The 26,843-nt window shown below is 39.8% G+C and overlaps 1 protein-coding gene across 1 annotated transcript in view; it reads left to right on the top strand.

The window, feature by feature from the left end:
* LOC112401433 (tumor necrosis factor receptor superfamily member 10B-like) overlaps positions 1-26,843 on the top strand; it is a 45,488-nt gene that overhangs the window by 11,341 nt on the left and 7,304 nt on the right. Inside the window, exons 3-7 of the mRNA XM_024747693.1 lie at positions 12,350-12,463; positions 13,231-13,342; positions 14,359-14,612; positions 15,144-15,175; positions 15,648-15,830. Coding sequence (XP_024603461.1) covers positions 12,350-12,463; positions 13,231-13,342; positions 14,359-14,612; positions 15,144-15,175; positions 15,648-15,830 — 695 coding nt within the window. The remainder of the gene's footprint in view (positions 1-12,349; positions 12,464-13,230; positions 13,343-14,358; positions 14,613-15,143; positions 15,176-15,647; positions 15,831-26,843) is intronic.

Here is a 26,843-nt window from a genome sequence, read left to right as displayed (position 1 = left end):
ACAAAATGATTGGGGATGCACCCTTCAAGTCCTGGATGGCGGCACTGATTTCTGCAGTCTCTCCAGAAATGCAGTATTGCTTTTGTTTTACTGTTTTTCTAGGTAGAGGCAGTTCTAGTGGCTTGCGCTTGGTCTTTCCCACCTAATAGCCCTCATTCTACATCTCAGGAAACATTAATATGGGGATTCTGCCAGTTGCTGAGTATGTCTCTTCCAATTATGCATTTCAGAACTGGAGAAATCATGGCATGATGTATTTGGGGGCCCACTGGACCCACTGTGAGATGGACCTGAACTAAAACTCCATTGCTCACCAGACCTTCATAAGCCCCTATTCTGACATGTGGACCATAGTGATGTTTTGGGTCTTCTGGAATTGGTGTCAGTTCAGAGCCAATGTCCAGTGATCTCTGAAAGGTCTGATTATTTCCTTTTCCCCAAAGCACAGTCAGTCTGGTAAAAAGGCTGTAGGTCCCTTTGGGGAAAGCTCAGAGAAAGATTAACAATATAAACTTTTGGCAGTATACCAGGGTTTTTCCTCAAGGGTACCCAGATTCTCCTTCATTTGAAGAGTTCTAGGTCTGTAAACAGGATGGGAATTGATTGAGGGGACATGACTCTGTTTTTATGATTCAAGTTAGACTTTTGATCACTTGACCTAAAATTTTTCTACTTATACATATCATGTACAAATTTAGTAGACTTTTCTACATATTTCAGTTCTAGGAATGCCATGATCAACCCACCAATGTCATAGGTTTCTGCGAGTAAGACTATTCTGAGCACTACTTTGACTCTGCTGTCCATTTAGTAACCACACCCAGCTTACGTTTGGCCATTGAGTGCCACCACTTGGCCCCTGCCACCCTGGGATCCAATTCCCCTCATTACATTTAGATTTCCCGGTTCAGTAGCGCAGTTCCCACAGTACTTTCTGGTCTACAGAGAAGAGCAGTCACAGAGCTCTTCAAGGATGCTAGGGATCCTTCACAAATTTATTTCCCAGAGTACTAGTGAAAGATGTGTCCTCTGGAACATCCCAGAGTGTGTGAGCAGGTCTTAAATGTCAAACCGACTCTAACATTCCAATCTCTTTGAGTCTTTCCCTTCCTCTGTAGTATACCAAGGCAGGTCTGGCATTTCAACTTCATTTACCGTGAGCTACTTTTTAGTCAATGTTTCAGCCAGCCAACAAACTGAAGAAATAAACAATTAGAGCCCTTTGTAACTCCCAAATTGCAACTTTAGTTGACCCATATCAATAAATGTGGCCTAATCCAACTTTATGTTCTTTCTACCATTATTTCACAACCTTAATATCCATCCCACACATATTCACGAGATTCTGTTTAAATTGGAAAAATCAAGCAGCTCTTTTGGCATGTACTGAACAATTTGTATTATGATTCAGCCACTAGATACTGGGTTTGGTTTTCAGCACATTCACCTCTGCAGCTACAGGAAATAAGTGTCTCTTTCAGGGCAGACACAGAAGCTCTCATGTCATTTATGCAGTGCTTAAGCTGGGAATTAAAATCCTTGAGCTTATTGTTTTCTACCCCCATTGTGTCCAGCAAAATTAAAAGCAGGCAGCCAATCTCACTTTGTTCATTAGTTTTATAAAATGTTCAAAGGAATCAGCAACAAAAACAAAAAAAAGACAAATGGAACTACATAAAACTCTGTGCATCATAGGAAACAATCAAGAGTGAAAAGACAGCCTACTGAATGGGAGAAAATATTTGCAAGTTGTATATCTGATAAGGGGTTAATATCCAGGGTATATAAGGAAATTTTACCACTCAACAACACAACAAAGATAACCTAATTTAAAAATGGGCAAAGTTCTTGGATAGACAATTCTCCAAAGAAGGCAAAAAAAAAATGGTTAATGAACATATGAAAAGATGCTCGACTTCACTAATCATAAGAGAAATGCAAATCAAAACCACAATGAGATATCACTTTACATCCATTAGGATGGCCACTATCAAAAGAACAGAAAATGACAAGTGTTGGTGAGGATGTGGAAGGACTGGAGTCCTTGTGCACTATTGGTAGGAATATAAAATGATGCAGTCATTATGGAAAACAGTATGAAGACTCCTAAAGAAAGATTAAAATAGAATCACCATATGATCTACCAATTCCACTTCTGGGAATATAACCGAAAGAATTGAAAGCAGGATCTCAAACAGATATTTGCATACTCCTTCATATATGAGCTGCATTATTCACAATAGCCAAGAGGTGAGAGCAATCCAAATGTTCACCAACGGTTGAATGGATAAAGAAAATGTGTTATATACACACAATTGAATATTATGCAGCCTTGGAAAGGAGGGAAATCCTGTCACATGCTACAACAAGTAGCCAGTCACAAAAGGACAAATACTGTACGGTTACACTCATAGAAAGTATTTAAAGTACTCAAAATCATAGAAACAGAAAGTAGGAAGACGATTGCCAAGGGCTGGGGAGAGTGGGGCAGGGAATTAGTCCTAACAGATACAGAGTTTCTATTTTGTAAGATGGAAGTTCTAGAGATCTGTTGTACAACATACACTGTGAATATACTTAACACTACTGAAATGTACACTTAAAAATGGTGAAAATGGGGCTTCCCTGGTGGCACAGTGGTTGGGAGTCCGCCTGCTGATAAAAAAAAAAAAAAAAAAAAAAAAAAAAAAAAGGTGAAGATGGTAAATTGAAAGCTGTATATTTTTACCACAATTTTTAAAAGAAGTTCCAAAAGTTATTAAAATAGTAAAATAAAATATACCTTTAAAATATAAAGATATAAAAGGTATTATAAATATAAATGGTCAACTAGAACTTGTCTCTTTTATTTTTCACTTTTAACATTTTATTAGAGTTTATAATAAAAAAAATTTTCCAAGTTACCATCTTCATAGCTGGATCACAGAAGGGAAGTGTGAAACTAAACTATGAAAATGCAAGTGTAGTAAAGCTATTCCATGTCTATTGATATTTTTAATACCTTTTTTTAGTTATAAAGGTAGTACACATAAGAGAAGGTCTAAAGGGGATTCCCTGGTGGCACAGTGGTTGAGAGTCCGCCTGACGATGCAGGGGACATAGGTTTGCGCCCCGGTCCAGGAAGATCCCACATACGGCGGAGTGGCTGGGCCCGTGAGCAATGGCCGCTGAACCTGCACATCCGGAGCCTGTGCTCTGCAACCGGAGAGACTACAACAGTGAGAGGCCCGCGTACCACAAAAAAAAAAAAAAGAGAGAAGATCTAAAAAGGATATTCATCAAAAACTCTTTATAGTGTTAACCTCTAAGACTTTGTAAAGGGGAGAAATTGCACTTTTACTTCTGAATTTTTATTTTTTTTTTTACAGTAGGTTCTTGTTGGTTATCTATTTTAAACATAGCAGTGTGTACATGTCAATCCCAAATTCCCAGTCTATCCCTCCCCGCTGCACCCTTCCCTGCAGTAACCATAAGTTCATTTTCTAAGTCTGTGAGTCTGTTTCTGTTTTGTAAATAAGTTCATTTGTATTGCTTTTTTTTAAAGATTCTGCATATAAGTAATATAATGTGATATTTGTCTTTCTCTGTCTGACTTACTTCACTTAGTAAGATAATCTCCAGGTCCATCCACGTTGCTGCAGATGTCACTATTTTGTTCCTTTTCATGGCTGGGTAATACTCCATTGTATATATGTACCACATCTTCTTTACCCATTCATGTGTTGATGGACATTTAGGTTGCTTTCGTGTCTTGGCTATTGTAAACAGTGCTGCAGTGAACATTAGAGTGAATGTACCCTTTCGAACAATGTTTTTCTCCAGATATATGCCCAGGAGTGGGATTGCTGAATCATACAGTAGCTCTATTTTTATTTTTTTTAAACCTCCATACTGTTCTCCATAGTGTCTGTACCAATTTACATTCCCACCAACAGTACAGAAGGATTCCTTTTTCTCCACACCCTCTCCAGCATTTATTGTTTGTAGATTTTTAAATGATAGCCATTCTTACTGGTGTGAGGTGATATCTCATTGTTTTGATTTGCATGCCTCTAATAATTAGCAATGTTGAGCATCTTTTCATGTGCCTATAAGAGACCTTGTCTCTTATTTGATTAGAAGATCCAGTGGTGATATTTTGCATATCCTCTATTGTAACATCAATCCATGGACTATCCGTGCACTCTTTTTTCTTAATTTATTTTTTATTGAAGTACAGTTGAATTATAATGTGTTAATTACAGCTGTATGGCAAGTGACTCTGTTATACATATATATATACTTTCTTTTTCATATTGTTTTCCATTATGGTTTATCACCGGATATTGAATATACCTCCCTGTGCCATACAATAGGACCTTATTGTTTATCCATTTATATATACCAGTTTGTATCTGCTATTCCCAAACTCCCAATCCAACCCTCTCCCACTCCCCTCCCCCTTGGCCATGCACTCTTTATTATAGGAAATAAAGGCATCAGTGTGTTTAAGTCTAATCAGATTAGAGAACCAATTCTAACCCATCATCCTTAAGATTCTGTTCTGCTAGAATCTCTCAAAGTACCAAAAATTTGTTTTAGTAAGAATTATCCAGAGAAAAAGATCCAATAGAGATTGTATGTATAGACAGAGATTTATTTTCAAGAATTGCTCATGCAGTTGTGGAAGCTGGCAAGTCCAAAATCCAGAAATCGGCTAGCAGTCTGCTGGATATAGAACTTCATGGTTGACAAGTTGTTTCTTGTTTTTTTCCCTTTAGCACTTTATATTTTTCCCTTCACTGCCTTCTGGCCTCCATTATTTCTAATGAGAAATCAGCTAATAACCTTATTGAGAATCCGTTGTATGTGATGAATCATGTCTTACGTGCTGGGTTTGTGTTTTTTTTACTTTTTTCGATACTACTTCCCCAGGTTGGGAGTGGGTAATTTGCATGCCTGCTGCTTTCCTTGGCTCTCTCTCTGGATTCAAACCCTGATTCCCCATCACCCATGGTCATCACTGTGCAGGCAGCTACTACCATCAAAAGTTGATAGGGCAGACATTTGAATGGGTCATGGCCCCCATGGGGCCTGCAATGGGCCGAGGTTACCTAGAGTCACCAAAGCTGGCAGCACTGCCCTCACTGAGGCTAGTGGGGAGGCTGACCTGGTTGCTTTTGAGCTGATAAATGCATGCACCACCCCCAAGGGGGTCAGCACTCATTGGTATGTATTAGTTTTTGAATTACCACAGTTATCCAAGTAGGAGAGGAGTGAGAGACCAAAGGAAAAATATATATATTTATATATATTATATCAAAAAATATATCCTAGTTTGATATAGTCCCGTTTATGCTTTTGTTTCCCTTGCCTGAGGAGATGTATCCAAAAAAATATTGCTAAGACTGATGTCAAAGAGTGAACCCCTGAAGTTTTCTTCTGAAGGTTTTATGGTTTCAGGTGTTACATTAATGTCTTTAAACCATTTTGAATTTAAATTTTTAGATGGTGTGAGAAGGTAGTCCAGTTTATATGTAGCCTTACAGTTTTCCCAACACCATTTATTGAAGAGGCGTGTTTGTTCCCATTGTATATTCTTGCCTCTTTTGTCATAGATTAATTGTCTATATAAGTGTGGGTTTATTTCTGGACTCTCTATTCTATTTCATTGATCTATGTGTCTGTTTTTGTGCCAGTACCATACTGTTTTGATGGCTGTAGCTTTGTAGTGTATTTTGAAGTCAGGGAGTGTGATACCTCCAGCTTTGTTCTTTATCAAAATTGTTTTGGCTATTTGGGGACTTTTGTGTTTCATTAAAAATTTTAGAATTATTTTTTCTATTTCTGTGAAAAATGTCACTGGTGTTTTGATAGGAATTGCATTGAATCTGTAGATTTCCTCAGGTAGTGTTGTCATTTTAACAATATTAATTCTTCCAACACATGACCATAGTATATCTTTCCATCTTTTTGTGTTGTCTTCAGTTTCTTTCATCAATGTCTTATAGTTTTCCAAGTACATTTCATTTACCTCCTTACTGAGATTTATTCCTAGTTATTTTATTCTTTTTGATGCAATAGTAAATGAGATTGTTTTCGTAATTTCTATTTCTGATAGTTCATTGGTAGTGCATAAAAACAGAACAGATTTCTCTATAGTAATTGTGTATCCTGCAACTTTACAGAATTCATTGATGAGCTCTAGCAGTTTTTTGGTGATATCTTCAGAATTTTCTATGTATAATATCATGTCATCGGCAAACAGTGACAGTTTTGCTTCTTCTCTTCCAATTTGGATGCCTTTTATTTCTTTTTCTTGTCTGATTGCTATGGCTAGAACTTCCAGTAGTACGTTGAATAAAAGGGACAAGAGTGGGCGTCCTTTTCTTATTCCTGATCTTAGAGGAAATGCTTTCAGCTTTTCACCATGGAGTATGATGGTAGTTGTGGGCTTGTCATATATGGCCTTTATAATATTGAGGTGTGTACCCTCTATATCCACTTTGTTGAGAGTTTTTATCATATATGGAGGTTGAATTTTGTCAAAAGCTTTTTCTGAATCTATTGAGATGGTTTTTATTCTTCAGTTTGTTAATGTGGTGTATTACATCGTGTATTGAACCATCTTTGCAACCTTGGGATAAATCTCAATTGATCATGGTGTATGATCCTTTGAATGTATTGTTGGATTCAGTTTACTTATATTTTACCGAGGATTTTTGCATCTATGTTCATCAGTGATATTGGACTGTAATTTTCCCCATATATTTGTCTGTTTTTTGTATCAGGGTAATGCTGGCCTCATAGTACGAGTTCAGAAGTATTTCTTCCTCTGCAATTTTTTGGAATAGTTTGAGAAGGATGAGTGTTAACTCTTCTGTAAATGTTTGGTAGAATTCCCCTGTGAAGCTATCTGGTCCTGGACTTTTGTTTGTTGGAATTTTTAAATTATTGATTTAATTTCATTATGGGTAATTGGTCTCTTCAAAATTTCTATTTCTGCCTGATTCAGTCTTGAGGGATTGGACATTTCTAGGGTTTTTTCTTTTTTTTTAGGTTTTTCTATTTTATTGCTCTATAACTATTTGTTGTAATCTCTTGTAATCTTTTGTATTTCTGTGGTGTCAGTTGTACCTTTTCCTTTTTCATTCCTGATTTTATAGATTTGGGCCCTTTCTCTTTTTTTCTTAATGCGTTTGGCTAAAGGTTTATCAATTTTGTTTATCTTTTCAAAGAACCAGCTCTTAGTTTCACTGATTTTTTCTATTGTTTTTAAAATCTCTATTACATTTATTTCTGATCTGATCTTCATGATTTCTTTCCTTCTACTAACTTTGGGTTTTGTTTGTTCTTTTTCTAGCCCCTTTAGGTGTAAGGTTAGGTTGTTTATTTGAGATTTTTCTTGTTTCCTGAGGTGAGGTTGAATTGCTATAAACTCCCCTCTTAGACTGCTTTTGCTGCATCCCATACATTTTGGGTCATTGTGCTTTCATTTTCACTTGTCTCCAGGCATTTTTTAATTTCCTCTTTGATTTCTTCAGTGACCCATTGCTTGCTTTGTATTGTATTATTTATCCTCAACTTGTTTATGTTTTTTGCAGTTTTTTTTTTCTTGTAGTTGATTTCTGGTCTCATAGCGTTGTGATAGGAAAGGGTGATTGATAAAATGTCAATTTTTGTAAATTTACCAAGAATTCTTTTGTGGCCTAGCATGTGATCTATCCTGGAGAATGTTCCATGTGCACTTGAAAAGAATGTGTATTCTGTTGCTTTTGGATGGAATGTTCTATATATATATCTATTAGATGGGATCTAATGTATCATTTAAGGTCAGTGTTTCCTTATTGATTTTCTGTCTGGATGATCTGTCCATTGATGTAAGTGGGGTGTTAAAATCCCTTATTAAATTTGTTACTGCCATTTTCTCCTTTTGTGTCTGTTAATATTTGCCTTATATATTTAGATGCTCCTATGTTGAGTGCATATATATTTATAATTGTTATATCATCCTCTTGGATTGATCTTTTGATCATTATATAATGTCCTTCTTTGTCTCTTATAACAGTCTGTGTTTTAAAGCCTATTTTGTCTGATATTAATATTGCTACCCTGGCTTTCTTTTCTTTTCCATTTGCATGGAATACCTTGTCTCAGCCCCTCACTTTCAGTGTGAATGTCTTTAGTGCTGCAGTGAGTCTCTTGTAAGCAGCAGATTGGAGCATTTAGTCCATTTACATTTAAAGTAATTATCAATAGATATGTATGCACTGACATTTTGTTAATTGTTTTGGGGTTGTTTTGCAGTTTTTTGTTCCTTTGTTCTTCTTTTCCTCTCTTCCCTGTGATTTGATGACTATCTTCAGTGTTTTGTTTGGATTACTTTCCCTTCGTGTGTGTCTCTAATACAAATTTTTGAAATATGGTTACCATGAGGCTTATATACAGCAATCTGTGTGTGCGTGTGTCTGTGATTAAGTTGCTGCTCTCTTAAATTTGAACACAGTTTAACAACAGTGCAACTGTATTTTTACTCCCCAACCCCCAATCTTTACTTTTTTTGACATCATATTTTACATCTTTTTGTTTTGTGTATCTCTTAATCACTTATGGTGGATATAGATGATTTTACTTCTTTTGTCTTTTAGCCTTCCTAGTGGTTTTATAAGTAGATTTACAACCTTTACTGTATATTTGCCTTTACCAATTAGCTTTTTACTTTCAAAATTTTCCTGTTTCTAGTTGTGGTCTTTTCTATTACGCTGAGAGAAGTCCCATTAACATTTCTTGTAAAACTGGTTTGGAGGTGCTGAAGTCATTTAGATTTTGCTTGTCTGTAAAACTTTTGATATCTCCTTCAAATCTGAATGATAGCCTTGCCAAGTAGAGTTTTCTTCATTGTAGTTTTTTCCCTTTTATCACTTTAAATGTATTGTGCCACTCCTTTCTGCCCTACAGAGTTTCTGATGAAGAGTCAGTTGATAGTCTTATGGGAGTTCCCTTGTGTGTAACTTGTTGCTTTTCCCTTGCTGCTTTTAATATTCTCTCTTTATCTTTAATTTTTGCCATTTTAATTTCAGTGTGTCCTTATGTGGTTCTCTTTGCATTTATCCTGTTTAGGACCCTCTGTGCTTCCTGAACCAGGATGTCTGTTTCCTTTCCCAGGTTAGGGAAATTTTCAGCTATTATGACTTCAAATATGTTCTCTGTACCTTTTCCTCTTTCTAGTCTCCTTCTGAGACCTCTATAATGCAAATTTAGTACACTTGATGTTGTCCAAGGTCTCTTAAAATGTCCTGTATTTTTTAATTCTTTTTTCTTTTTTGTGCAACTTGAGTGATTTCTACTACTGTCTTCCAGTTCACTGATCCATTCCTCTGTATCATCTAATCTATTGTTGCTTCCTTCTAATATATTTTTTATTTCAGTTATTATATTCTTCAGCTCTGTTTGGTTCTCCTTTATATTTTCTAACTCTTTGTTAAATCTCACTGTGTCCATTCATTCTTCTCCCAAGTTCTTTTATCATCTTTGTGATCATTACCTTGAACTCTTTATTGGGTAGGTTGCTTATCTCTATTTTCACTTAATTATTCTGGGGTTTTATCTTGGTCCTTCATTTGGAACATATTCCTCAGTCACCTCATTTTACTAACTCACTGTTTTTATTTCTATATATTTGTATGTTGGTTACATTTCCCAGTCTTGGAGAAATGACCTTTTGTAGGAGATGTCCTATGTCCCAGCAGCACACTCCCCTATCATCACTGGAGCTATATGCTCTAGGGGTGCCCCCATGTGTGCTGTGTGGGCCCTTCTGTTGTGGCAGGCTGACTACTATGGGTGGGCTGGTAGGCATGGCTGGCCCTCAGTCCACTTGGCTGCTAGTCCCTGCCTAATGTGGTGTCTTTTCGCCACTGGTGGGCAGGGCTGGGACACAACGTGGCTGGCTGTGGAGCCCCAGGAAGTCCAGGCCTAGTTCTGGCCCACTGGTGGTTGGAGCAAAGTCCCAGGGTGGCTGGTTGTGGGACCAGGGGTCCCAGAGCTAGAGTCACCTGCTGAGAAGTGGGACCAGTTCCTGACATGGCTAGCTACAGGGTCTGGGGTGTCCCAAAGCTGGTGTCAGCCCACTGATGAGTGTGGCTGGATCCCAGAGAGTGTGGCTGAGGGGCCTAAGATGTCTCAGAGTTGATGTCAGCCTGCTGGTGGGCAGGGCTGGGGCCCAGGTGTTCACAGGGCCAGTGCCAGCCCACTGATGGGCAGAGATCATTCCTGGGGCCTTTGGCTGCAGGTTCTCTTTCCTTGCTAGATTTAATTCTAGCTACCCTCTTGAAAAACTGATCCAGTGATGTCTGGGTAGTAGCCCTTTTTTTTTTCTCATCAGAGATGACACAGTAGTCCTGGATTGCACTCTGAACGGCTGCTGCAGCCTTTGTGTACCAATCTACGTTCAGATCCTGTGCCTCAAAAACTAACAGTGCCTCCTCAAATAAAGAAAATCCCCTTACCATTTCCTGCATCATGAAACTCTTCAGTTCGTCAGTTACTTCTTCTTCGTCTTGTTGCTCCACTCTCTCAATTATTTTCACTTTTCTTTCCATCTTTATCGCTTGGCGCTTCTTAGTACCAGATACATCACTGCTGCTTTTACGCTTGCTTCCGGACATCCTGGGCTTGAAATAAAGATACTGTACTACTGTATTCTATACAGTATGTAGAATAAAGTACACAAAAGCACAACCACTTGTAGAGGATGCACGCACGTGACAATGTATGCCAAACACATGAACTAACTTACGTGATTGGACATGCAAAAGCACGTTCGTATCTTTGAAAGTTCGCAACTTGAATGTTCGTATGTAGGGGACTTTCTGTACATCAAAATTTAAAACTGTGCATCAAAGGAAACAATCAATAGAATGTGAGAAGATATTTGTGAATCAAATAACTGCTAAGGGTTTAATACCTAGAATATATAAATCAATCCTACAACTCAAGAACAAAAAGACAAACATCCCAATTTAAAAATGGGCAAAGGACTTAACTAGACATTTCTTCACAGATGATATACAAATGGCCAACAAGCATATGGGAAGATGCTCAACGTCATTAATCATAAGAGAAATGCAAATTAAAACCACAGTGAGTTATCACCGCATACCAATTTGACGGTTACTATTGCAAAACAGAAAATAATGTGTTGGTGAGGAGGTGGAAAATTGCAATCCATGTACACTGTTGTGAGATTGGAAAAATTGTGCATCTGTTGTGGAAAGCAGTATGGTGGCTCCTCAAAATATTAAAAACTAGAAATACCATATGATCCAGCAATCCTGCTACTGGGTATATATCCAAAAGAATTAAAAACGAGGTCTCAAAGAGATATCAGTACACCCATGTTCATAGCAATATTCATCATAGCCAAGAAGTGGGAGAAGTCCAAGTGTCCATTCATGCATGAATAGATAAACTAAATGTTTTATATACATGCAATGGAATATTATTCAGCCTGAAAAAAAGAATGAAATTCCGACACGTTACAACATGGATGAACCTCAAAAACCTGTGCTATGTGAAGTAAGCCAAAACCAATTTTTGTATGATTCGGGACATACATTCCCAGGCAGCAGCAGCTCCTGCAAGGTCTCACCTCAGTGCCTGGAGAATGCCTCTGTATTCCAAGGCACAAAGCCACACTTTCTCTGGATCTTTCTTTGACTCTTTACAAACAGTACGCATTTTTCTTTCCATTGTTTTGGAGGATGGCATGAACTTTAACTGAAGCCTTGTCTGTTATTGTCATATTACTTCTGATCTTGTTTGTGTCTTCCACTGACCTGGACCTCATTGAGGACAGGGATTAAGACTTTCTTCTGTGACTCTCTAGGGACCTGATGGTGCTGTCCAATTTAGTAGTCACTAGGTCCATGTGACTATCGAGCACTTGAAATATGGCCACTCCGAACAGTGAGTGACGTAAGGGAGAAATAATCCCTGTATTCTAAGACATACTTTGAAAAATGAATGTAAAATATTTGACTGTTTTATGTTTATTACATCTTTAAGTGATATTATTTTGAGTATATTGATTAAAATGCATTATTTAAATTAATTTGAGCTCTTTCCTTCTGCTCTTTTAACGTGGCTCCTATAATATTTGAATTTTATATTGACTTGTAATATATTTATGCTGCAATGTTAGTCAAGGGTATATAGTGGATGCAGAATTGATGAACTGGCTGATGCCAGGTAAAATGAATTTCTCCGTTTGGATTCTGTCGATGGCCAAAAGAGGAGTCTCCCAGTCACCACTGCCAGCCCCTGGGAACCCTGTGGGGATTCATTTACCAGATTTTCTCTCCCTTCCCAGGATACCATGTATCAGAAGGTGGAGAAAACTGTATATCCTGTACAAATGGAGTGGACTTCACTAATCACTGGAATATGCTCCCTTCCTGCTTACCATGTACAATCTGTAAATCAGGTACAGAACATGGGGACCCATAACGAGTGCAGGCATGATGAGGTGGGAATTGTATCCAACATGGAATCAGGACATCTGGATTCCAATTCCAGTCCTTCTTTGCCTTCATCATACCCTGTTTTATGATTATGTCTTAGGTCAATACAAAAAATAGAAATTATTTTTATAATGCATGCCACATAGTATGTAAATCTTTTAAATCATCAGATGAAAGTGGTGGGAAAGTAATCTGTCCTTTGATGGGGGAGAGGGATGGGATATGTATAGTTACAGCATAAGAAAAGGTCTGGCCAAGTGGAAAAGTGCTAGGTTTGAGCTTTGACGTGGGTCTAGTCCTGGGCCAGGCCCCTCCTAGCCCTGTGCTCTGTGCTCCTGGCAGAGACTTGGCCTCTCTCAGCCTTTTCAACTTAGGGCCCCTCTACCTCTCCAGCAGGGCTAGGTTTTGGGAAGTCACCCAAGGGTTCCTCTCCATCCAGGGTCTCTCAGATTATACCTGGCCCTTCCTACTGACGCTGTGAGCTATAAGATTTCCCTCCTTGTCCTAATGCATTAAATAATGAATCATGGTCCTTTTCTCACACCTCTGAGTATTGGTGACAGGTGAACAGGGGCTGTCCTTTATGTGCCCCACATGTGTTGCTGCAGAATTTGACCCCCAAAGCTACACTGAACTGAGGAGAGCTGAGTGGGTGGGTGTTTGGTTGGTGAAGAAGGGTCGAGGGTCACGCAAGGGAAACACATCCCCAAACCTTATCCTTTGTCTTCAGGTGAAGAAGAGAGGACCCGTTGCACAGCGACTAAGGACACACAGTGTCAGTGCAAACCTGGAACTTTCCATGAAGAAGACTCACCTGAGTTCTGCCAGAAGTGCAGCACTGGGTGAGACGTGGGAGCCTAGGTGGTTCCCAACAGCTCAAGGGAAATACTACAGAGCCCCACTTCCGCCCCAGGGCTTCCCTGTGCTGGTGGGGTCTCCTGAGCCTGCAGCAGCCCCTCCCCATCCATCTGCATGTCCCTGCACTGCCCCCTGCATCTTCCCACACCTCCTTAGCACCGCTTCCTTTTGGCCAGGTCGGCTTTTCTATTGGACACAATAGGCCACTGATTAGGATCCATGATGTAGTCAATAGAAGTTTTAATTTCTTTAAAAAAAAGATATCAAGAGGGGAAAAAATGAGTAGAATGCAGCTGGGCTTATATTCATCTTTGTAACAATTCAGTCATAAAATGGAATCTTTAATATTTTTTATGCAGGAAAGGGCCCATGAATACAAAAGTGCCCACAGCCAAGTCATAATAAGATTGAGCATGTAGCTCCTTCAAGGTTCCTTTAAAGCCCTGAGCCAACTCAGCTGACCTCACATCCAGCCCTCATTCCCTCAATAAGAGGGAATGAATCTTTCCTATTTTGGGACATAGGGGCCAATAGTAATTTGCTCTCCTCTGATGCTCCAGTGCTGGCTGAGATTCATATGAAGAGTCAACAGGTGGAGGACAAGAGGATCCTTGTATTAAAGCTTGACTGGAGGATGAGGCTTGGCTTGTGCCCAAACCCTTCTGACCCTTGACTTGGATGAGATGCCCCCTCACACAGGCTTCTCCTGCAGCCCAGGGAGGCCAGTGCAGGCCTTGCAGAGAAGGCCCAGCTCCTTAAGGGGCAGCTCTGAACACTCAGCAGGAGTGTTCAGAGCTCCTGGGGGCTGGAGTGCACAAGCCCAGATCCTTCTCCCCAAAAAGGGGGACTGAAGGGACCCTGCCCTGAAGACAGTAGGAGCCCGTCCCTCCTCCACTGTCTTGTCAGGGAATACTGGGTGAGAGATTGTTCCCTCTTTCTCCTCATCTGGCCAGCTTTCCCTGATGGATCCCCTCCATGTCCTCCCTGTGTCTGTACCCAGGTGCCCTGATGGGATGGTTGTGGCCAAGCCCTGCAACCCCTTCAGTGACCTCAAATGTGTGGACCAAAAATCTGATACCCAGGCCAGTGGGGAGGCCCTGGTTCCTGGAAAGACAGTGACCATGAGCCGGAGACTGCCCACCACTCCCTCTCCTTCCTCGGGCAATTCACAGCTGGAGATCGGAATTGTAACTGCCGGTGTCCTCCTGCTGCTGGTGCCGATCGCGTATGTTTTCTGGCGGTTCTTCATTCAAGGTGAGGTTCTGGTAGGGAAGAGGGAGGTGCTGACCCCCTCCTCCATCTCCCCAATCCTCCTGTTCCTCCTGGCTTGGCTCTGATCTTGTTCCCCGGGATCCCCCTCCGCCTCCCACCTCACCTGCTCCTACGAAGCCGGGATCACATGAGTCCCCCATCTCAGCTGACGGTCCCCTCTTCCCCCTGGCCAAGTATGGTGGGCAGGGAGCAGGGTCAGTTCTTAATGTCTTTAGGACCCCCAGCCAGGGCAGAGAGGTGGTCAGCACCTTGACTGGGTGACAAGAGTCAGGGGAGAGGGTCGTTCAGCAGAACCCCACAGAGATTTTACATGGGTTTCATTTCCCCCTTCTCTTCTCCCTCCCCGCGGGTTCTCCAGATTTGGAATGGCCCGCTCCCTGTCACCAGGCCCGGGGCTCCTTGTTCAGTGTCTGAGCCCCCAGCCCACACCCTGTCCCTGGCACTGTCCCTGGGGAGGGAGGTGTTGCAGGAGGGCGCTCCCCACAGCTCAGGTTGATGCCTCTTCCCTTCTAGGTTACGGTGTGGACCCTAAGTGCATGGACAGGGTGAGTTGGTTTCTCCAGGACCTGGTGGCATCAGGCCCTCAGTAAGTGCTTCCCATGCACAAGAAGGCCCTGGGTGGACACGGTCCCCAATTTGTCCTATGCTATTGTCCCTGGCTCTCTCAAGTGGCCTGAGGGCTCTGGGCTGACAGTAGGAGAGCAACTGGCCTGTTGAGAGCAGCTCTAAGGCTGGTTGGCAGTGCTAGCCCTGTCCCTCTTCTGCTTGTGAGGCACCTCACCCCATAACCCTGGATGCACCCTGGGGTATGGGGGGTGTCAGGCAAGGGTGCTGAATCCTCCTTAGCACAGCACTAGGGTCCTGGTGCCATCAGCAGAACCATGGATGTGTTGAGTCTGTGCCTACCTCGGGGGGGACAAACGGGAGTAGGTGAGGAGGCAGAGCCCACCGTGTTCCCCCAGATGCTGCAGGGATCTGTGGGTATGGACTCCTGAATGAGCTCCTTGCCTTCCCAAGGTCTTTTTCTGCTGCTCCTGTCCCCCAAGAGGCCCTGGGGCTCTGGACAATGCCCATAACAACATGCTGGTCAACAGAGATCTGCTGTCCATTCTGGTGGCCAAGAAGGACCTAGAAGACCAGGAGCAGGACAAGCTGACAGGTGGCACAGTACAGTCTCCAGTGGAAGCAAAGCATTTACTGGTGAGTGTGTGGTGAGCTTTCTTCTTGCCCAGGACTGAAGTAGAAACAGAGAAAGACCAATGTTGGTCAGGTCTCCTGTCCCATGGGGAAGTGGTGATAGAGGGATATCAGGGTCCTGAAAGGGAAAGGAACCTGCTACCCTGATATGGTAGACTGTCAGCTCTATGCAATATTGTGCTGTTTATTATCTGTCCAGTTCTCACTGTTTCCTCAGTCTAGAACAAGGAGGCACAGAGTGGGCACTCCCATATTTGTTGAATGATTGAATGAGGGCTGCATAGTTGTAAAATAATATAGTAAGCCATTCCTCCTAATAACAGGAGTGTCAAATTTGTTACAAAATTATTATTGCACTGAACACACATGAAAATAAATCTTAGTCCTGATAGCTGGTCATATTTGTATAGTGGCTTCTTAGAAGAAGTAGAATTTGGGGGCCAACTTGTAGAAGTGCTTTTCTACTGTCTACACACACAGGCACATCCAGTTTGGGTTCATATCTGTCCATCAGTTTTGACATTGAGTAGTCAACCTGTGCAAACATTTCTCATTCTTCATAAGGTTGGAAAGCCATTCCCCACAACATAAGATGAAATTCTTTAATTTCTTAGAGTTTTTAAATTTAATGATGATTTTTAGCATTTAACAATTTTAGCTAACTGGAATTTATTTTGTGGTATGATATGATGTGAGGAGCTCCCTGAATTCTGAGTCACTGTCTCCTTCCTATAACCCTATTTAGCAACTGCTTCTCCCACTTCCCTCTGTTTTTGGCCTCTCCTTTATCACATGTGAAATATTTACACGGACAATGATCTCTTTCCATCTAGAGTGTTCTTTTGGGGTTTTTTTTCCTGCATTAACAGTTGACCCTTGAACAAAGTGGGGATAGGGACACAGACCCTCCAAAATCCACATGTCTGTGGCTCTGCATCCTCAGGTTCAACCAACTGTGTATCATATAGTACTGTAGTGCATATATAGTGAAAAAAATCCACATGTAAATGGACTTGTGCAGTTCAAACCCTTGTTGTTCAAGGGTCAACTATATACTGCATTCTTTTTAAAGAGAAAGTATAAAAGGAAGCAAACAAACAAAAAAGACAAATAATCCCCCCATCCTGATTAATCACTTGTCACATTTTTTCACAGTAGTTAATACACATCCACAGTGAGAAAATTTAAACAGTATAGAAAGTTTCTCAGTGAGTCATGAAAGCCTCATCCTATAACCTTTCTCCAGCCACTCAGTTCTTTTTATTTCAGCTATTAACCATGAGGTATAATCTTCTCTGATCCTTTGCTGAAGTCGTTATGCATGTCATCTATATACTATACCAACGAAACTGTTTAATATGTTTTAATATCTGAGAGAGCAATACCTCTTACTTTTTCAAAATTTATTGTTTACCCAGATAAAATTTAGATTTTATAAGATATCCTCCACACCTAAAAAAATTATTGAAATATTTTGTATTACCTTAAATTCATAAATTAATCTAGGAAGAATTAAGATCTTGTTAATATTCAATATTGCTCTTATCAAAGAAGATAACATTGAGAGATTAAACATAATGGTGGAGTAGAAAGACCCTGAGCTCACCTCCTCTCACAGGCACACCAAAATTATAACTATTTACAGAGGAACTATTGGTGAGAAATACCAGAATCTACCAGAAAATATCTTCTACAGCTAATGATATAAAGAAGGAACCACAAGATGGCTGAGACATAGTACAGTAAAAACCCATATTGCCGGGTGATCAACCCACAATTGGGAGGCTAATTACATTTGCAGAGGTTCTGCCCAAGGAGCAAGGAATCTGAGCCCCACATCAGGCTCCCCAGCCCAGGAGTTCTGCACCAGGAAAACAATCCCCTAGAACATTTGTCTTTAAGGCCAGTGGGGCTTACTTTCAGGAGACCCAGAGGGCTGTGGGATATAGAAACTGCATCTTAAAGGGTACACATAAAATCTCACAACCACTGGGACCCAGGGAAGAGCAGAAATTTGAAAGAAGTCTGGGTCAGACCTACCTCCTGATTTTGGAGAGTCCCGGGGAGGCAAGAGGCAACTGGATCTCATCCTGGGGACACTGACACTGCTGGTAGCAATTTGGGGGAGTTCATTCTACCACATGGACTCTGGTGCTGGCAAGCACCATTTTGGAATTCTCCCTCTAGCTTATTAGCCTTGGGATCCAGCCCTACCCCCACCCACCAGCCTATAGGCACCAGCACTTGGATGCCTCAGGCCAAGCACTTAGGCAAGTAGGGACACAGCCCCACCCACCAGCAGGCAGCCTGACTTAAGACCACCTGAGCTAACAGTTGCCCCTGGACGTCCTTGTCCACCAGTGGGCCCGGGACCCAGCCCTGCACACCAGTGTGCGGGCACTAGTCCCAGGAAATCATAGGGCCCTGCAGCCAGAGACCCAGCTCCACCCACCAGTGGGCAGACACCAGCCCCAAGATCTACTGGGCTGGTGGCCCCAGGAACACTGCAGCCCCTCAGCTGCCTTGTCAGGACCCAACCAATACGTCAGCAGGCTGGCATCAGCTCTGGGACCCCACTGGGCTCCAGCCATGCACAACAGCAGGCCAACTACAGGCCAAGGGCCAGTGGCCCCAGGATCCAATCCCACCCACTAGTGGGCTGACACCAGCTTCGGGACACCCATAGCTCTGCATCCAGAGATCTCAGGATCTGGTTCTGCATACCGGTGACTGGCACTAGCCCTGATAACCCCTGAGGGGGACCACATCAACATACATTGTAATTAAAATAGCAAAAATTAAAGATAAAGAGCGAATATTAAAACCACAAGGGAAAACAACAAGAAACATACAAGGGAACTCCCATAAGGCCATGACCTGACTTTTCAGCAGAAATTGCAGGCCAGAGGGAGTGGCACAATATAGTTAAACTGTTGAAAGGGGAAAACCGACAACCAAGTATACTCTAACTGGCAAGTCTCCCATTCATATTTGATGAACGTATCAGAAGTTTTACAGACCTAATGAAGCTAAAAGAGTTCAGCACCACCAAGCCAGATTTACAAGAAATGTTAATGGGACTTCTCTCAGTGGAAAAAAAAAACCCACAACTAGAAACACAAAACTTACAAAAGTAAAAAGTTAATTGGTAAAGGGAAATACACAGTAAAGGTAGTAAATCAACCACATACAAAAGTAGTAGGAAGGTAAAAAACAGAAGTAGTAAAATTATCTATACACACAATAAGTAGTAATGAAATATAGAAAACAAAATGATATATAATATGATGTCAAAAACAGAAATTGAGGCACAAGAGGAATAAAAAAGCAGGGTTTATAAAATTCTTTTGAAATTAAGAGATCAGCAAATTAATCATACAAACACATATAGATAGTTTGGTTATATAAACCTCACAGTAACCAGAAATCAAAAATCTATATTACATACACACACGGAAGAGAAAGGAATACAAACATAACAATAAAGAGAGTCATCAGTCACAGGGAAGAGAACAAAAGAAGAAAAAAGGAAAACTAAAAAGAATTACCCCCCAAATCTGAAAACAATTAACAAAATGACAATAAGTACACACTTATCAATAACTACTTTAAATGAATAAAGACTAAATGCTCCAATCAAAAGACATAGAGCGGTTGAATAGCTACAAAACAAGATCCATATATATGCTACTTCCAAGAGACCCACTAGCTCTAAAGACACACATAGACTAAAAGTGAGGGGATGGAAAAAAGTATTCCATGCAAATGGAAATAAAAAAAATCCAGGGTAGCAATACTTATATCAGGCAAAATAGACTTTAAAATGAAGACTGTAACAAGAGAGAAAGAAAGACATGACCTAATGATCAAGCGATCAATCCAAGAAGAAGATATAACAATAGTAAATATATATAGACTCAATATAGTAGCACCTAAATACATAAAGCAAATATGAACAGACATAAAGGGAGAAATTGACAGTAACACAAGAGTAGGGGATTTTAACACTCCACTTATATCAATGGACAAATCATCTGGACAGAAAATCAATAAGGAAACACTGGCCCTAAAAGACACATTAGACCAGATGTACTTAATTGACATATATAGAACATTCCATCCAAAAGCAGCAGAATATACATTGTGCTGTACAGAAGTGCTCATGGAACATTTCTCCAAGATGGATCATATACTAGGCTACAAAACAAACCCAATAAATTTAAGAAATTTGAAACCATATCAAGCATCTTTACTGACCACAACACTATAAGACTAGAAATCAACTAGTAGAAAAAAAAAACTGCAAAAAACACAAACATGTGGAGTCTAAACAGTATACTGCTAAGCAACCAATGGATCACTGAAGAAATCATAGGAGAATTTTAAAAATATCTGGAGACAAATGAAAATGAAAACACCACGATCCAAAAATCTATAGGACACAGCAAAAGCAGTTCTAAAAGGGAAGTTTATAGTGATATAAGCTTACCTTAGGAACCAAAAAACATCTAAAGTAAATATCCTAACCTTACACCTAAAGGAACAACAACAAAAAAAAGAAGAATAAATAAAACCCAAAATAAGTAGAAGGAAGAAACATCCTAAAGATCAGAGAATAAATAACTGCAATAGAGACTAAACAAAAAAATAGAAAAGATCAATGAAATTAAGAGCTGGTTCTTTGAAAAGAAAAAGAAAATTGAGGAACCTTTCACCAGACTAATCAAGAAAAAAAGTGAGTGGACCCAAGCCAATAAAAATCATAAGTAAAACAAAGAGAAGTTAAACCAACACCACAGAAATATAAAGGATCATAAGAGATTAATACAAACAACTATATGCCGATAAATTGGACAACATAGAAGAAATGGAAAAATTCCTACAAATGTACAATCTCCAAAGACTGAACTAGGAAGAAATAGCAACAGACCAACTACCCATAATGAAATCAAATCAGTAATCAAAAAACTCCGCAAAAACAAAAGTCCAGGACCTGATGGCTTCAAGGGGAATTCTACCAAACGTTTAGAGAAGAGTTAACACCTATCCTTCTCAAACCATTCCAACTAATTGCAGAGAAAGGAATGCTTCCAAACTCATTCTATGAGGCCAACACCACCCTGATACTAAAAGCTGACAAAGATATCACAGAAAAGAAAATTATGGTCCAATGTCACTGATGAACATAGATGGAAAAATCCTCAACAAAATATTAGCAAACTGAATCCAACAATACAGTAAAAGATATATACACCATGATAAATTGGGATTTATCCCAGGGATGTAAGGATTTTTCAACATCTGCAAATCAATCAATATGCTACACCACATTAACAAACTGAAGAATAAAAACCATATGATCATCTCGATAGATGCAGAAGAACATTTTGACAAAATTCAAAATCCATTTGTAATTAAAAAGTGGGCATAGAGGGGACACACCTCAACATAATAAAGGCCATATATGACAAACCCACAGCTAACAACATACCCAATGGTGAAAAGCTGAAAGCATTTCCTTTAAGATCAGGAACAAGACAAGGATGCCCACTGTCACCATTTTTATTTAACATAGTGTTGGAAGTCCTAGCCACAGCAAACAGACAAGAAGAAATACATATAAAAGGCATCCAAATTGAAAGGGAAGAAGTAAAACTGTTACTGTTTGCAAATAACATAATAATATACATAGAAAATCCTAAAGACACCCCTAGAAAACTGCTAGAGCTAGTCAATGAATTTGGTAAAGTTGCAGGACACAAAATTAATATACTGAAATCTGTTGCATTTCTATACACTAACAACAAACTATCAAAAAAGAGAAATTAAGGAAACAATCCCATTTACCATTGCATCAAAAAGAATAAAATATCTAGGAATAAACCTACCTAAGGAGGTTAAAGACCTGTACTAGGAAAACTATAAGACACTGATGAGAGAAACTGAAGATGACACAAACAAATGGAAAGATACACTGTGTTCATGAATTGGAAGAATTAATGTTGTTAAAATGACCATGCTATCCAAGGCAATCTACAGATTCAATGTAATCCCTATCAAAATACCAATGGCATTTTTCATTGAAATAGAACAAATAATCTTAAAATTTGTGTGGAAACACAAAAGACTTGGAATAGCCAAGATAGTCTTGAGAAAGAACAAAGTTGAAGATATTATACGCCTTGATTTCATACTATACTACAAAGCTACAAAAACAGTCACACAGACATACTATACTACAAAGCTACAAAAATAGAATAGAGGGTCCTCCCCCAAAAAAAAAAAAAAAAAAAAAAAAACAGGCAGAAAACCCAAATAGACAGTTTTCCAAAGAGGAAATGCAGATGGCCAAAAGGTACATGAAAAGATGCTCGACATCACTAATCATCAGAGAAATGCAAATCAAAACCACAATGAGATATCACTTCACACCTTTCAGAATGGCTAGCATCAAAAAGACCATAAATAACAAGTTTTGGCAAGGAAGTGGAGAAAAAAGAAGCCTCATACAGTGTTGGTGGGAATGTAAATTGGTGCAGCCACTGTGGAAAACAGTATGGAGGTTCCTCAAAAAACTGAAAATAGAACTACCATGTGATCCAGCAATTTCACTACTGGGTAAATATTTTATTAAAAGTGAAAACACTAATTCTAATGTTCATAGCAGCATTATTTACAATAGCCAAGATATGGAAACAACCTAAGTGTGCATCAACAGATGAGTGGAGAGGCAGAGTCAAGATGGCGGCTTGGGAAGATATAGAATTCATGTCTCCCCACAACGAGGGTGCCTGCTGGACTCTAGTGGGGGACCTTGATGCCCACGGAGAAAGGAGGAACCCCCAAGCAAACCAGTAGGACATGCAGGGCCTGAGTGGGGAGGAGAAGTGAAGGCTGGACAGGACCAGCACCCCTGAGGGGTGACTGAGAGGGAGGGGTTCCCATGCTTGGAGGGACCCTCAGGGGCTTGGATGAGGGGGTAGCACACTGAGAGTTTCCCCTGCCCAATCGGCTGGGGAAGTCTGCCTGGCTCTTGGGCCAGGTCCTATCGCCTCAGAGGCCCCCTCTGGGCTGCATTGGTCCTGGGAGCATAGGAAGGAGGCCAGGGGGGAGAATAGGAGAGGCAGGCAGGAGGAGCCGTCCAGGACCAGAGGAGCTGGAGAGGAGCAGAGAGTGTTTGCCCCACCTACTCAGGCCTGGGAAGCCTGCTGGGCTTCTAGGTGGGGCCCCCACCCTCTGAGACCAGAGACCTGGGCCCCTTTTCAGGCTTGAGCCTAAGCCCTACCCTTCACACACCCCAGGGTGTGTTCCAGCCCTGTGAGTCCTAAGCATAGGCCCCACCCAGTGCCCAAACCCCACCACTGCTTAAGCCCTGATGTCCACAGCCAAGGCCTTTTCCACCTTTTATTTTTTCTTCTCCTCTTTTTTAATATTGTGGTCCTGTTTTACCTTCCAGTTGTTGTTTCATCTATATTTTTATTTTTATGTACTTTCTAACATATTTGTTAGTTTCTGAGTTTAATTTTATTTTTTACTCTTTATTATTGTTCTCCTTTTTTTTTTTTTCTTGAAACCCTCTGCAGCTTGTGGGATCTTGGTTCACGAGCCAGGGGTCAGGCCAAAGCTCCCGTGGTGGGAACTCTGAGTCTAAAACACTGGACTAACAGAGAACCTCAGACTCCAGGGAATATTCATCAGAGTGAGGTCTCATGGAGGTCCTCATCTCGGCACCAAGACCCAGCTGTACCCAACAGCCTACAAACTCCAGTGGTGGAAGCCTCAGGTCAAACAAGTAGTTAGACAATCCCACCAATCAAAAAAATAATAATAAGATGGCAAAAAAATAGGTCACAGATGAAGGAGCAAGGTAAAAACCTGTAAGACCAAATAAATGAAGAGGAAATAGACAATCTGCCTGAAAAAGAATTCAGAGTAATGTTAGTAAACATGATCCAGAATCTCAGAAATAGAATGGAGGCACGGATTGAGAAAATACAAGATATGTTTAGCAAAGATCTAGAATAACTAAAAATTAAACAAACAAGAGATGAATAACACAATAACTGAAATGAAAAATACACTAGAAGGAATCAATAACAGAATAACTGAGGCAGAAGAACAAATAAGTGAGCTGGAAGACAATATGGTGGAAATAACTCTGAGAAGCAGAATAAAGAAAAAAGAATTGAAGACAATCTCAGAGACCTCTGGGACAACACTAAATGCACCAACATTCGAATTATAGGGGTCCCAGAAGAAGAAGAGAAAAAGAAAGGGTCTGAGAAAATATTTGAAGAGATTATAGTGGAAAACTTCCCTAACATGGGAAAGGAAAGAGTCATGCGAGTCCAGGAAACACAGAGAGTCCCATATAGGATAAACCCTAGGAAAAACACACCAAGACACATATTAATCAAACTAACAAAAATTAAATTCAAAGAAAAAATATTAAAAGCAGCAAGGGGAAAACAAAAAATAACATACAAGGGAATCCCCATAAGGTTATCAGCTGATTTTTCGTCAGAAACTCTACAGGCCAGAAGGGAGTGGCAGGATATACTTAAAGTGTTGAAAGAGAGAAACCTACAACCAAGATTACCCAGCAAGGATCTCATTCAGATTCAACAGAGAAATCAAAACATTTTCAAACAAGCAAAAGCTAAGAGAATTCAGCACCACCAAACCAGCTTTACAACAAATACTAAAGAAACTTTTCTAGGCAGGAAACACAAGAGAAGAAAAAGACCCACAAAAACAAACCCAAAACAATTAAGAAAATGGTAATACAAACATACATATCACTAATAACCTTGAGTGTAAATGCATTAAATGCCCCAACCAAAAGACACAGACTGGCTGAATGGATACAAAAACAAGGCCTATATATATGCTATCTACAAGAGACCCACTTCAGACTTAGGGACACATACAGACTGAAAATGAAGGCATGGAAAAAGATACTCCATACAAATGGAAATCAAAAGAAAGCTGGAGTAGCAATACTCGTATCAGATAAAATAGACCTTAAACTAAAGACTGTTACAGGAGATAAGGACACTACATAATGTTCAAGGGATCAATCCAAGAAGTACCAATTATAAAAGTTTATGCACCCAACACAGGAGCACCTCAATACATAAGGCAAATGCTAACAACCATGAAAGGGGAAATCGAAAGTAACACAATAATAGTAAGGGACTTTAACACCCCACTTATACCAATGGACAGATCATCCAAACAGAAAACAAATAAGGAAACACAGCTTTAAATGATGCAATAGACCAGATAGATTTAATTGATATTTATAGAACATTCCACCCAAAAGTGGCAGAATACACTTTCTTCTCAAGTGCACATGGAATATTCTCTCCAGGATAGATCACATCTTGGGTCACAAATCAAGCCTCAGTAAATTTAAGAAAATTGAAATCATATCAAGCGTCTTTTCTGACCACAATGCTATGACATTGGAAATCAATTACATGAAAAAAACCTGTAAAAAACACAAATACATGGAGGTTAAACAGTGCACTACTAAATAACCAAGAGATCACTGAAGAAATCAAAGAAGAAATTAAAAAATATACATAGAAACAAATGACAATGAAAACATGATAAGCCAAAACATATGGGATGCAGGAAAAGCAGACCTAAGTGGGAAGTTTATAGCAATTCAATCTCACCTCAAGAAAGAAGAAAAATCTCAAATAAACAATCTAACCCTACACCTAAAGCAACTAGGCAAAGAAGAACAAAGAAACCCCAGAGTCACTAGAAGGAAAGAAATCATAAAGATCAGAGCAGAAATAAATGAAATAGAAATGAAGAAAACAATAGCAAAGATCAATAAAACTAAAAGTGAGTTCTTTGAGAAGATAAACAAAATTGATAAACGCTTAGCCGGACTCATCAAGGAAGAAGGAAGAGTACACAAATCAATAAAATTAGAAATGAAAAAGGAGAAATCACAACTGACACCACAAAAATACAAAAGATTATAAGAGACTACTACAAACAACTATATGCCAATAAAATGGACAACCACGAAGAAATGGACACATTCTTGGAAAGGTACATTTTTCCAAGACTGAACTGGGAGGAATTAGAAAATATAAACAGACTTATCACAAGTAATGAAATTGAAACCATAATTAAAAATTTTCCAACAAATAAATGTCCAGGACCAAAGGGCTTCACAGGTGAATTCTATCAAACATTTAGAGAAGAGCTAACACCTATCCTTCTCAAATCCAAAAAACTGCAGAGGGAGGAACACTCCCAAATTCATTCTACGAAGCCACCCTCACCCTGATACCAAAACCAGAAAAAGATATCACAAACATAGAAAATTATAGACCAATATCACTGATGAACATAGATGCAAAAATAACATAAACCACAGCAAAGAGAATCCAACAACACATTGAAAGGATCATACACCATGACAACTGGGATTTATCCCAGGAATGCAAGGATTCTTCAATATATGTAATCAATGTGATACGCCATATTAACAAATTGAAGAATAAAAACCATATGATCATCTCAATAGATGCAGAAAAAGCTTTTGATAAAATTCAACACAATTTATGAAAAAAACTCTCCAGAAAATGGGCATAGAGGGAACCTACCTCAACACAATAAAGACCATATATGACAAACCCACAGCAAACATCATACTCAATGGTGAAAAACTGAAAGCATTTCCACTAAGATCAGGAAAAAGACAAGAATGTCCACTCTCACCATTCTTATTCAACATAGTTTTGGAAGTCACAGCCACAGCAATCAGAGAAGAAAAAGAAATAAAAGGAAGCCGAATTGGCAAAGAAGAAATAAAACTGTTACTGTTTGCAGATGACGATACTATATAGAGAAAATCCTAAAGATGCCACCAGAAAACTACTAGAGCTAATCAATGAATTTGGTATTGTTGCAAGATACAAAATTAATGCACAGAAATCTCTGGCATTCCTATACACTAACAATGAAAAATCAGAAAGAGAAATTAAGGAA

The sequence above is a fragment of the Neophocaena asiaeorientalis genome, unplaced genomic scaffold (genome assembly GCF_003031525.2).
Source record: "Neophocaena asiaeorientalis asiaeorientalis breed wild unplaced genomic scaffold, Neophocaena_asiaeorientalis_V1.1 scaffold429, whole genome shotgun sequence".
Classification (NCBI taxonomy): Eukaryota; Metazoa; Chordata; class Mammalia; order Artiodactyla; family Phocoenidae; genus Neophocaena; species Neophocaena asiaeorientalis.
Note: the sequence above shows the minus strand (reverse complement) of the source record. Positions and strands in the feature narration are given on the sequence as shown.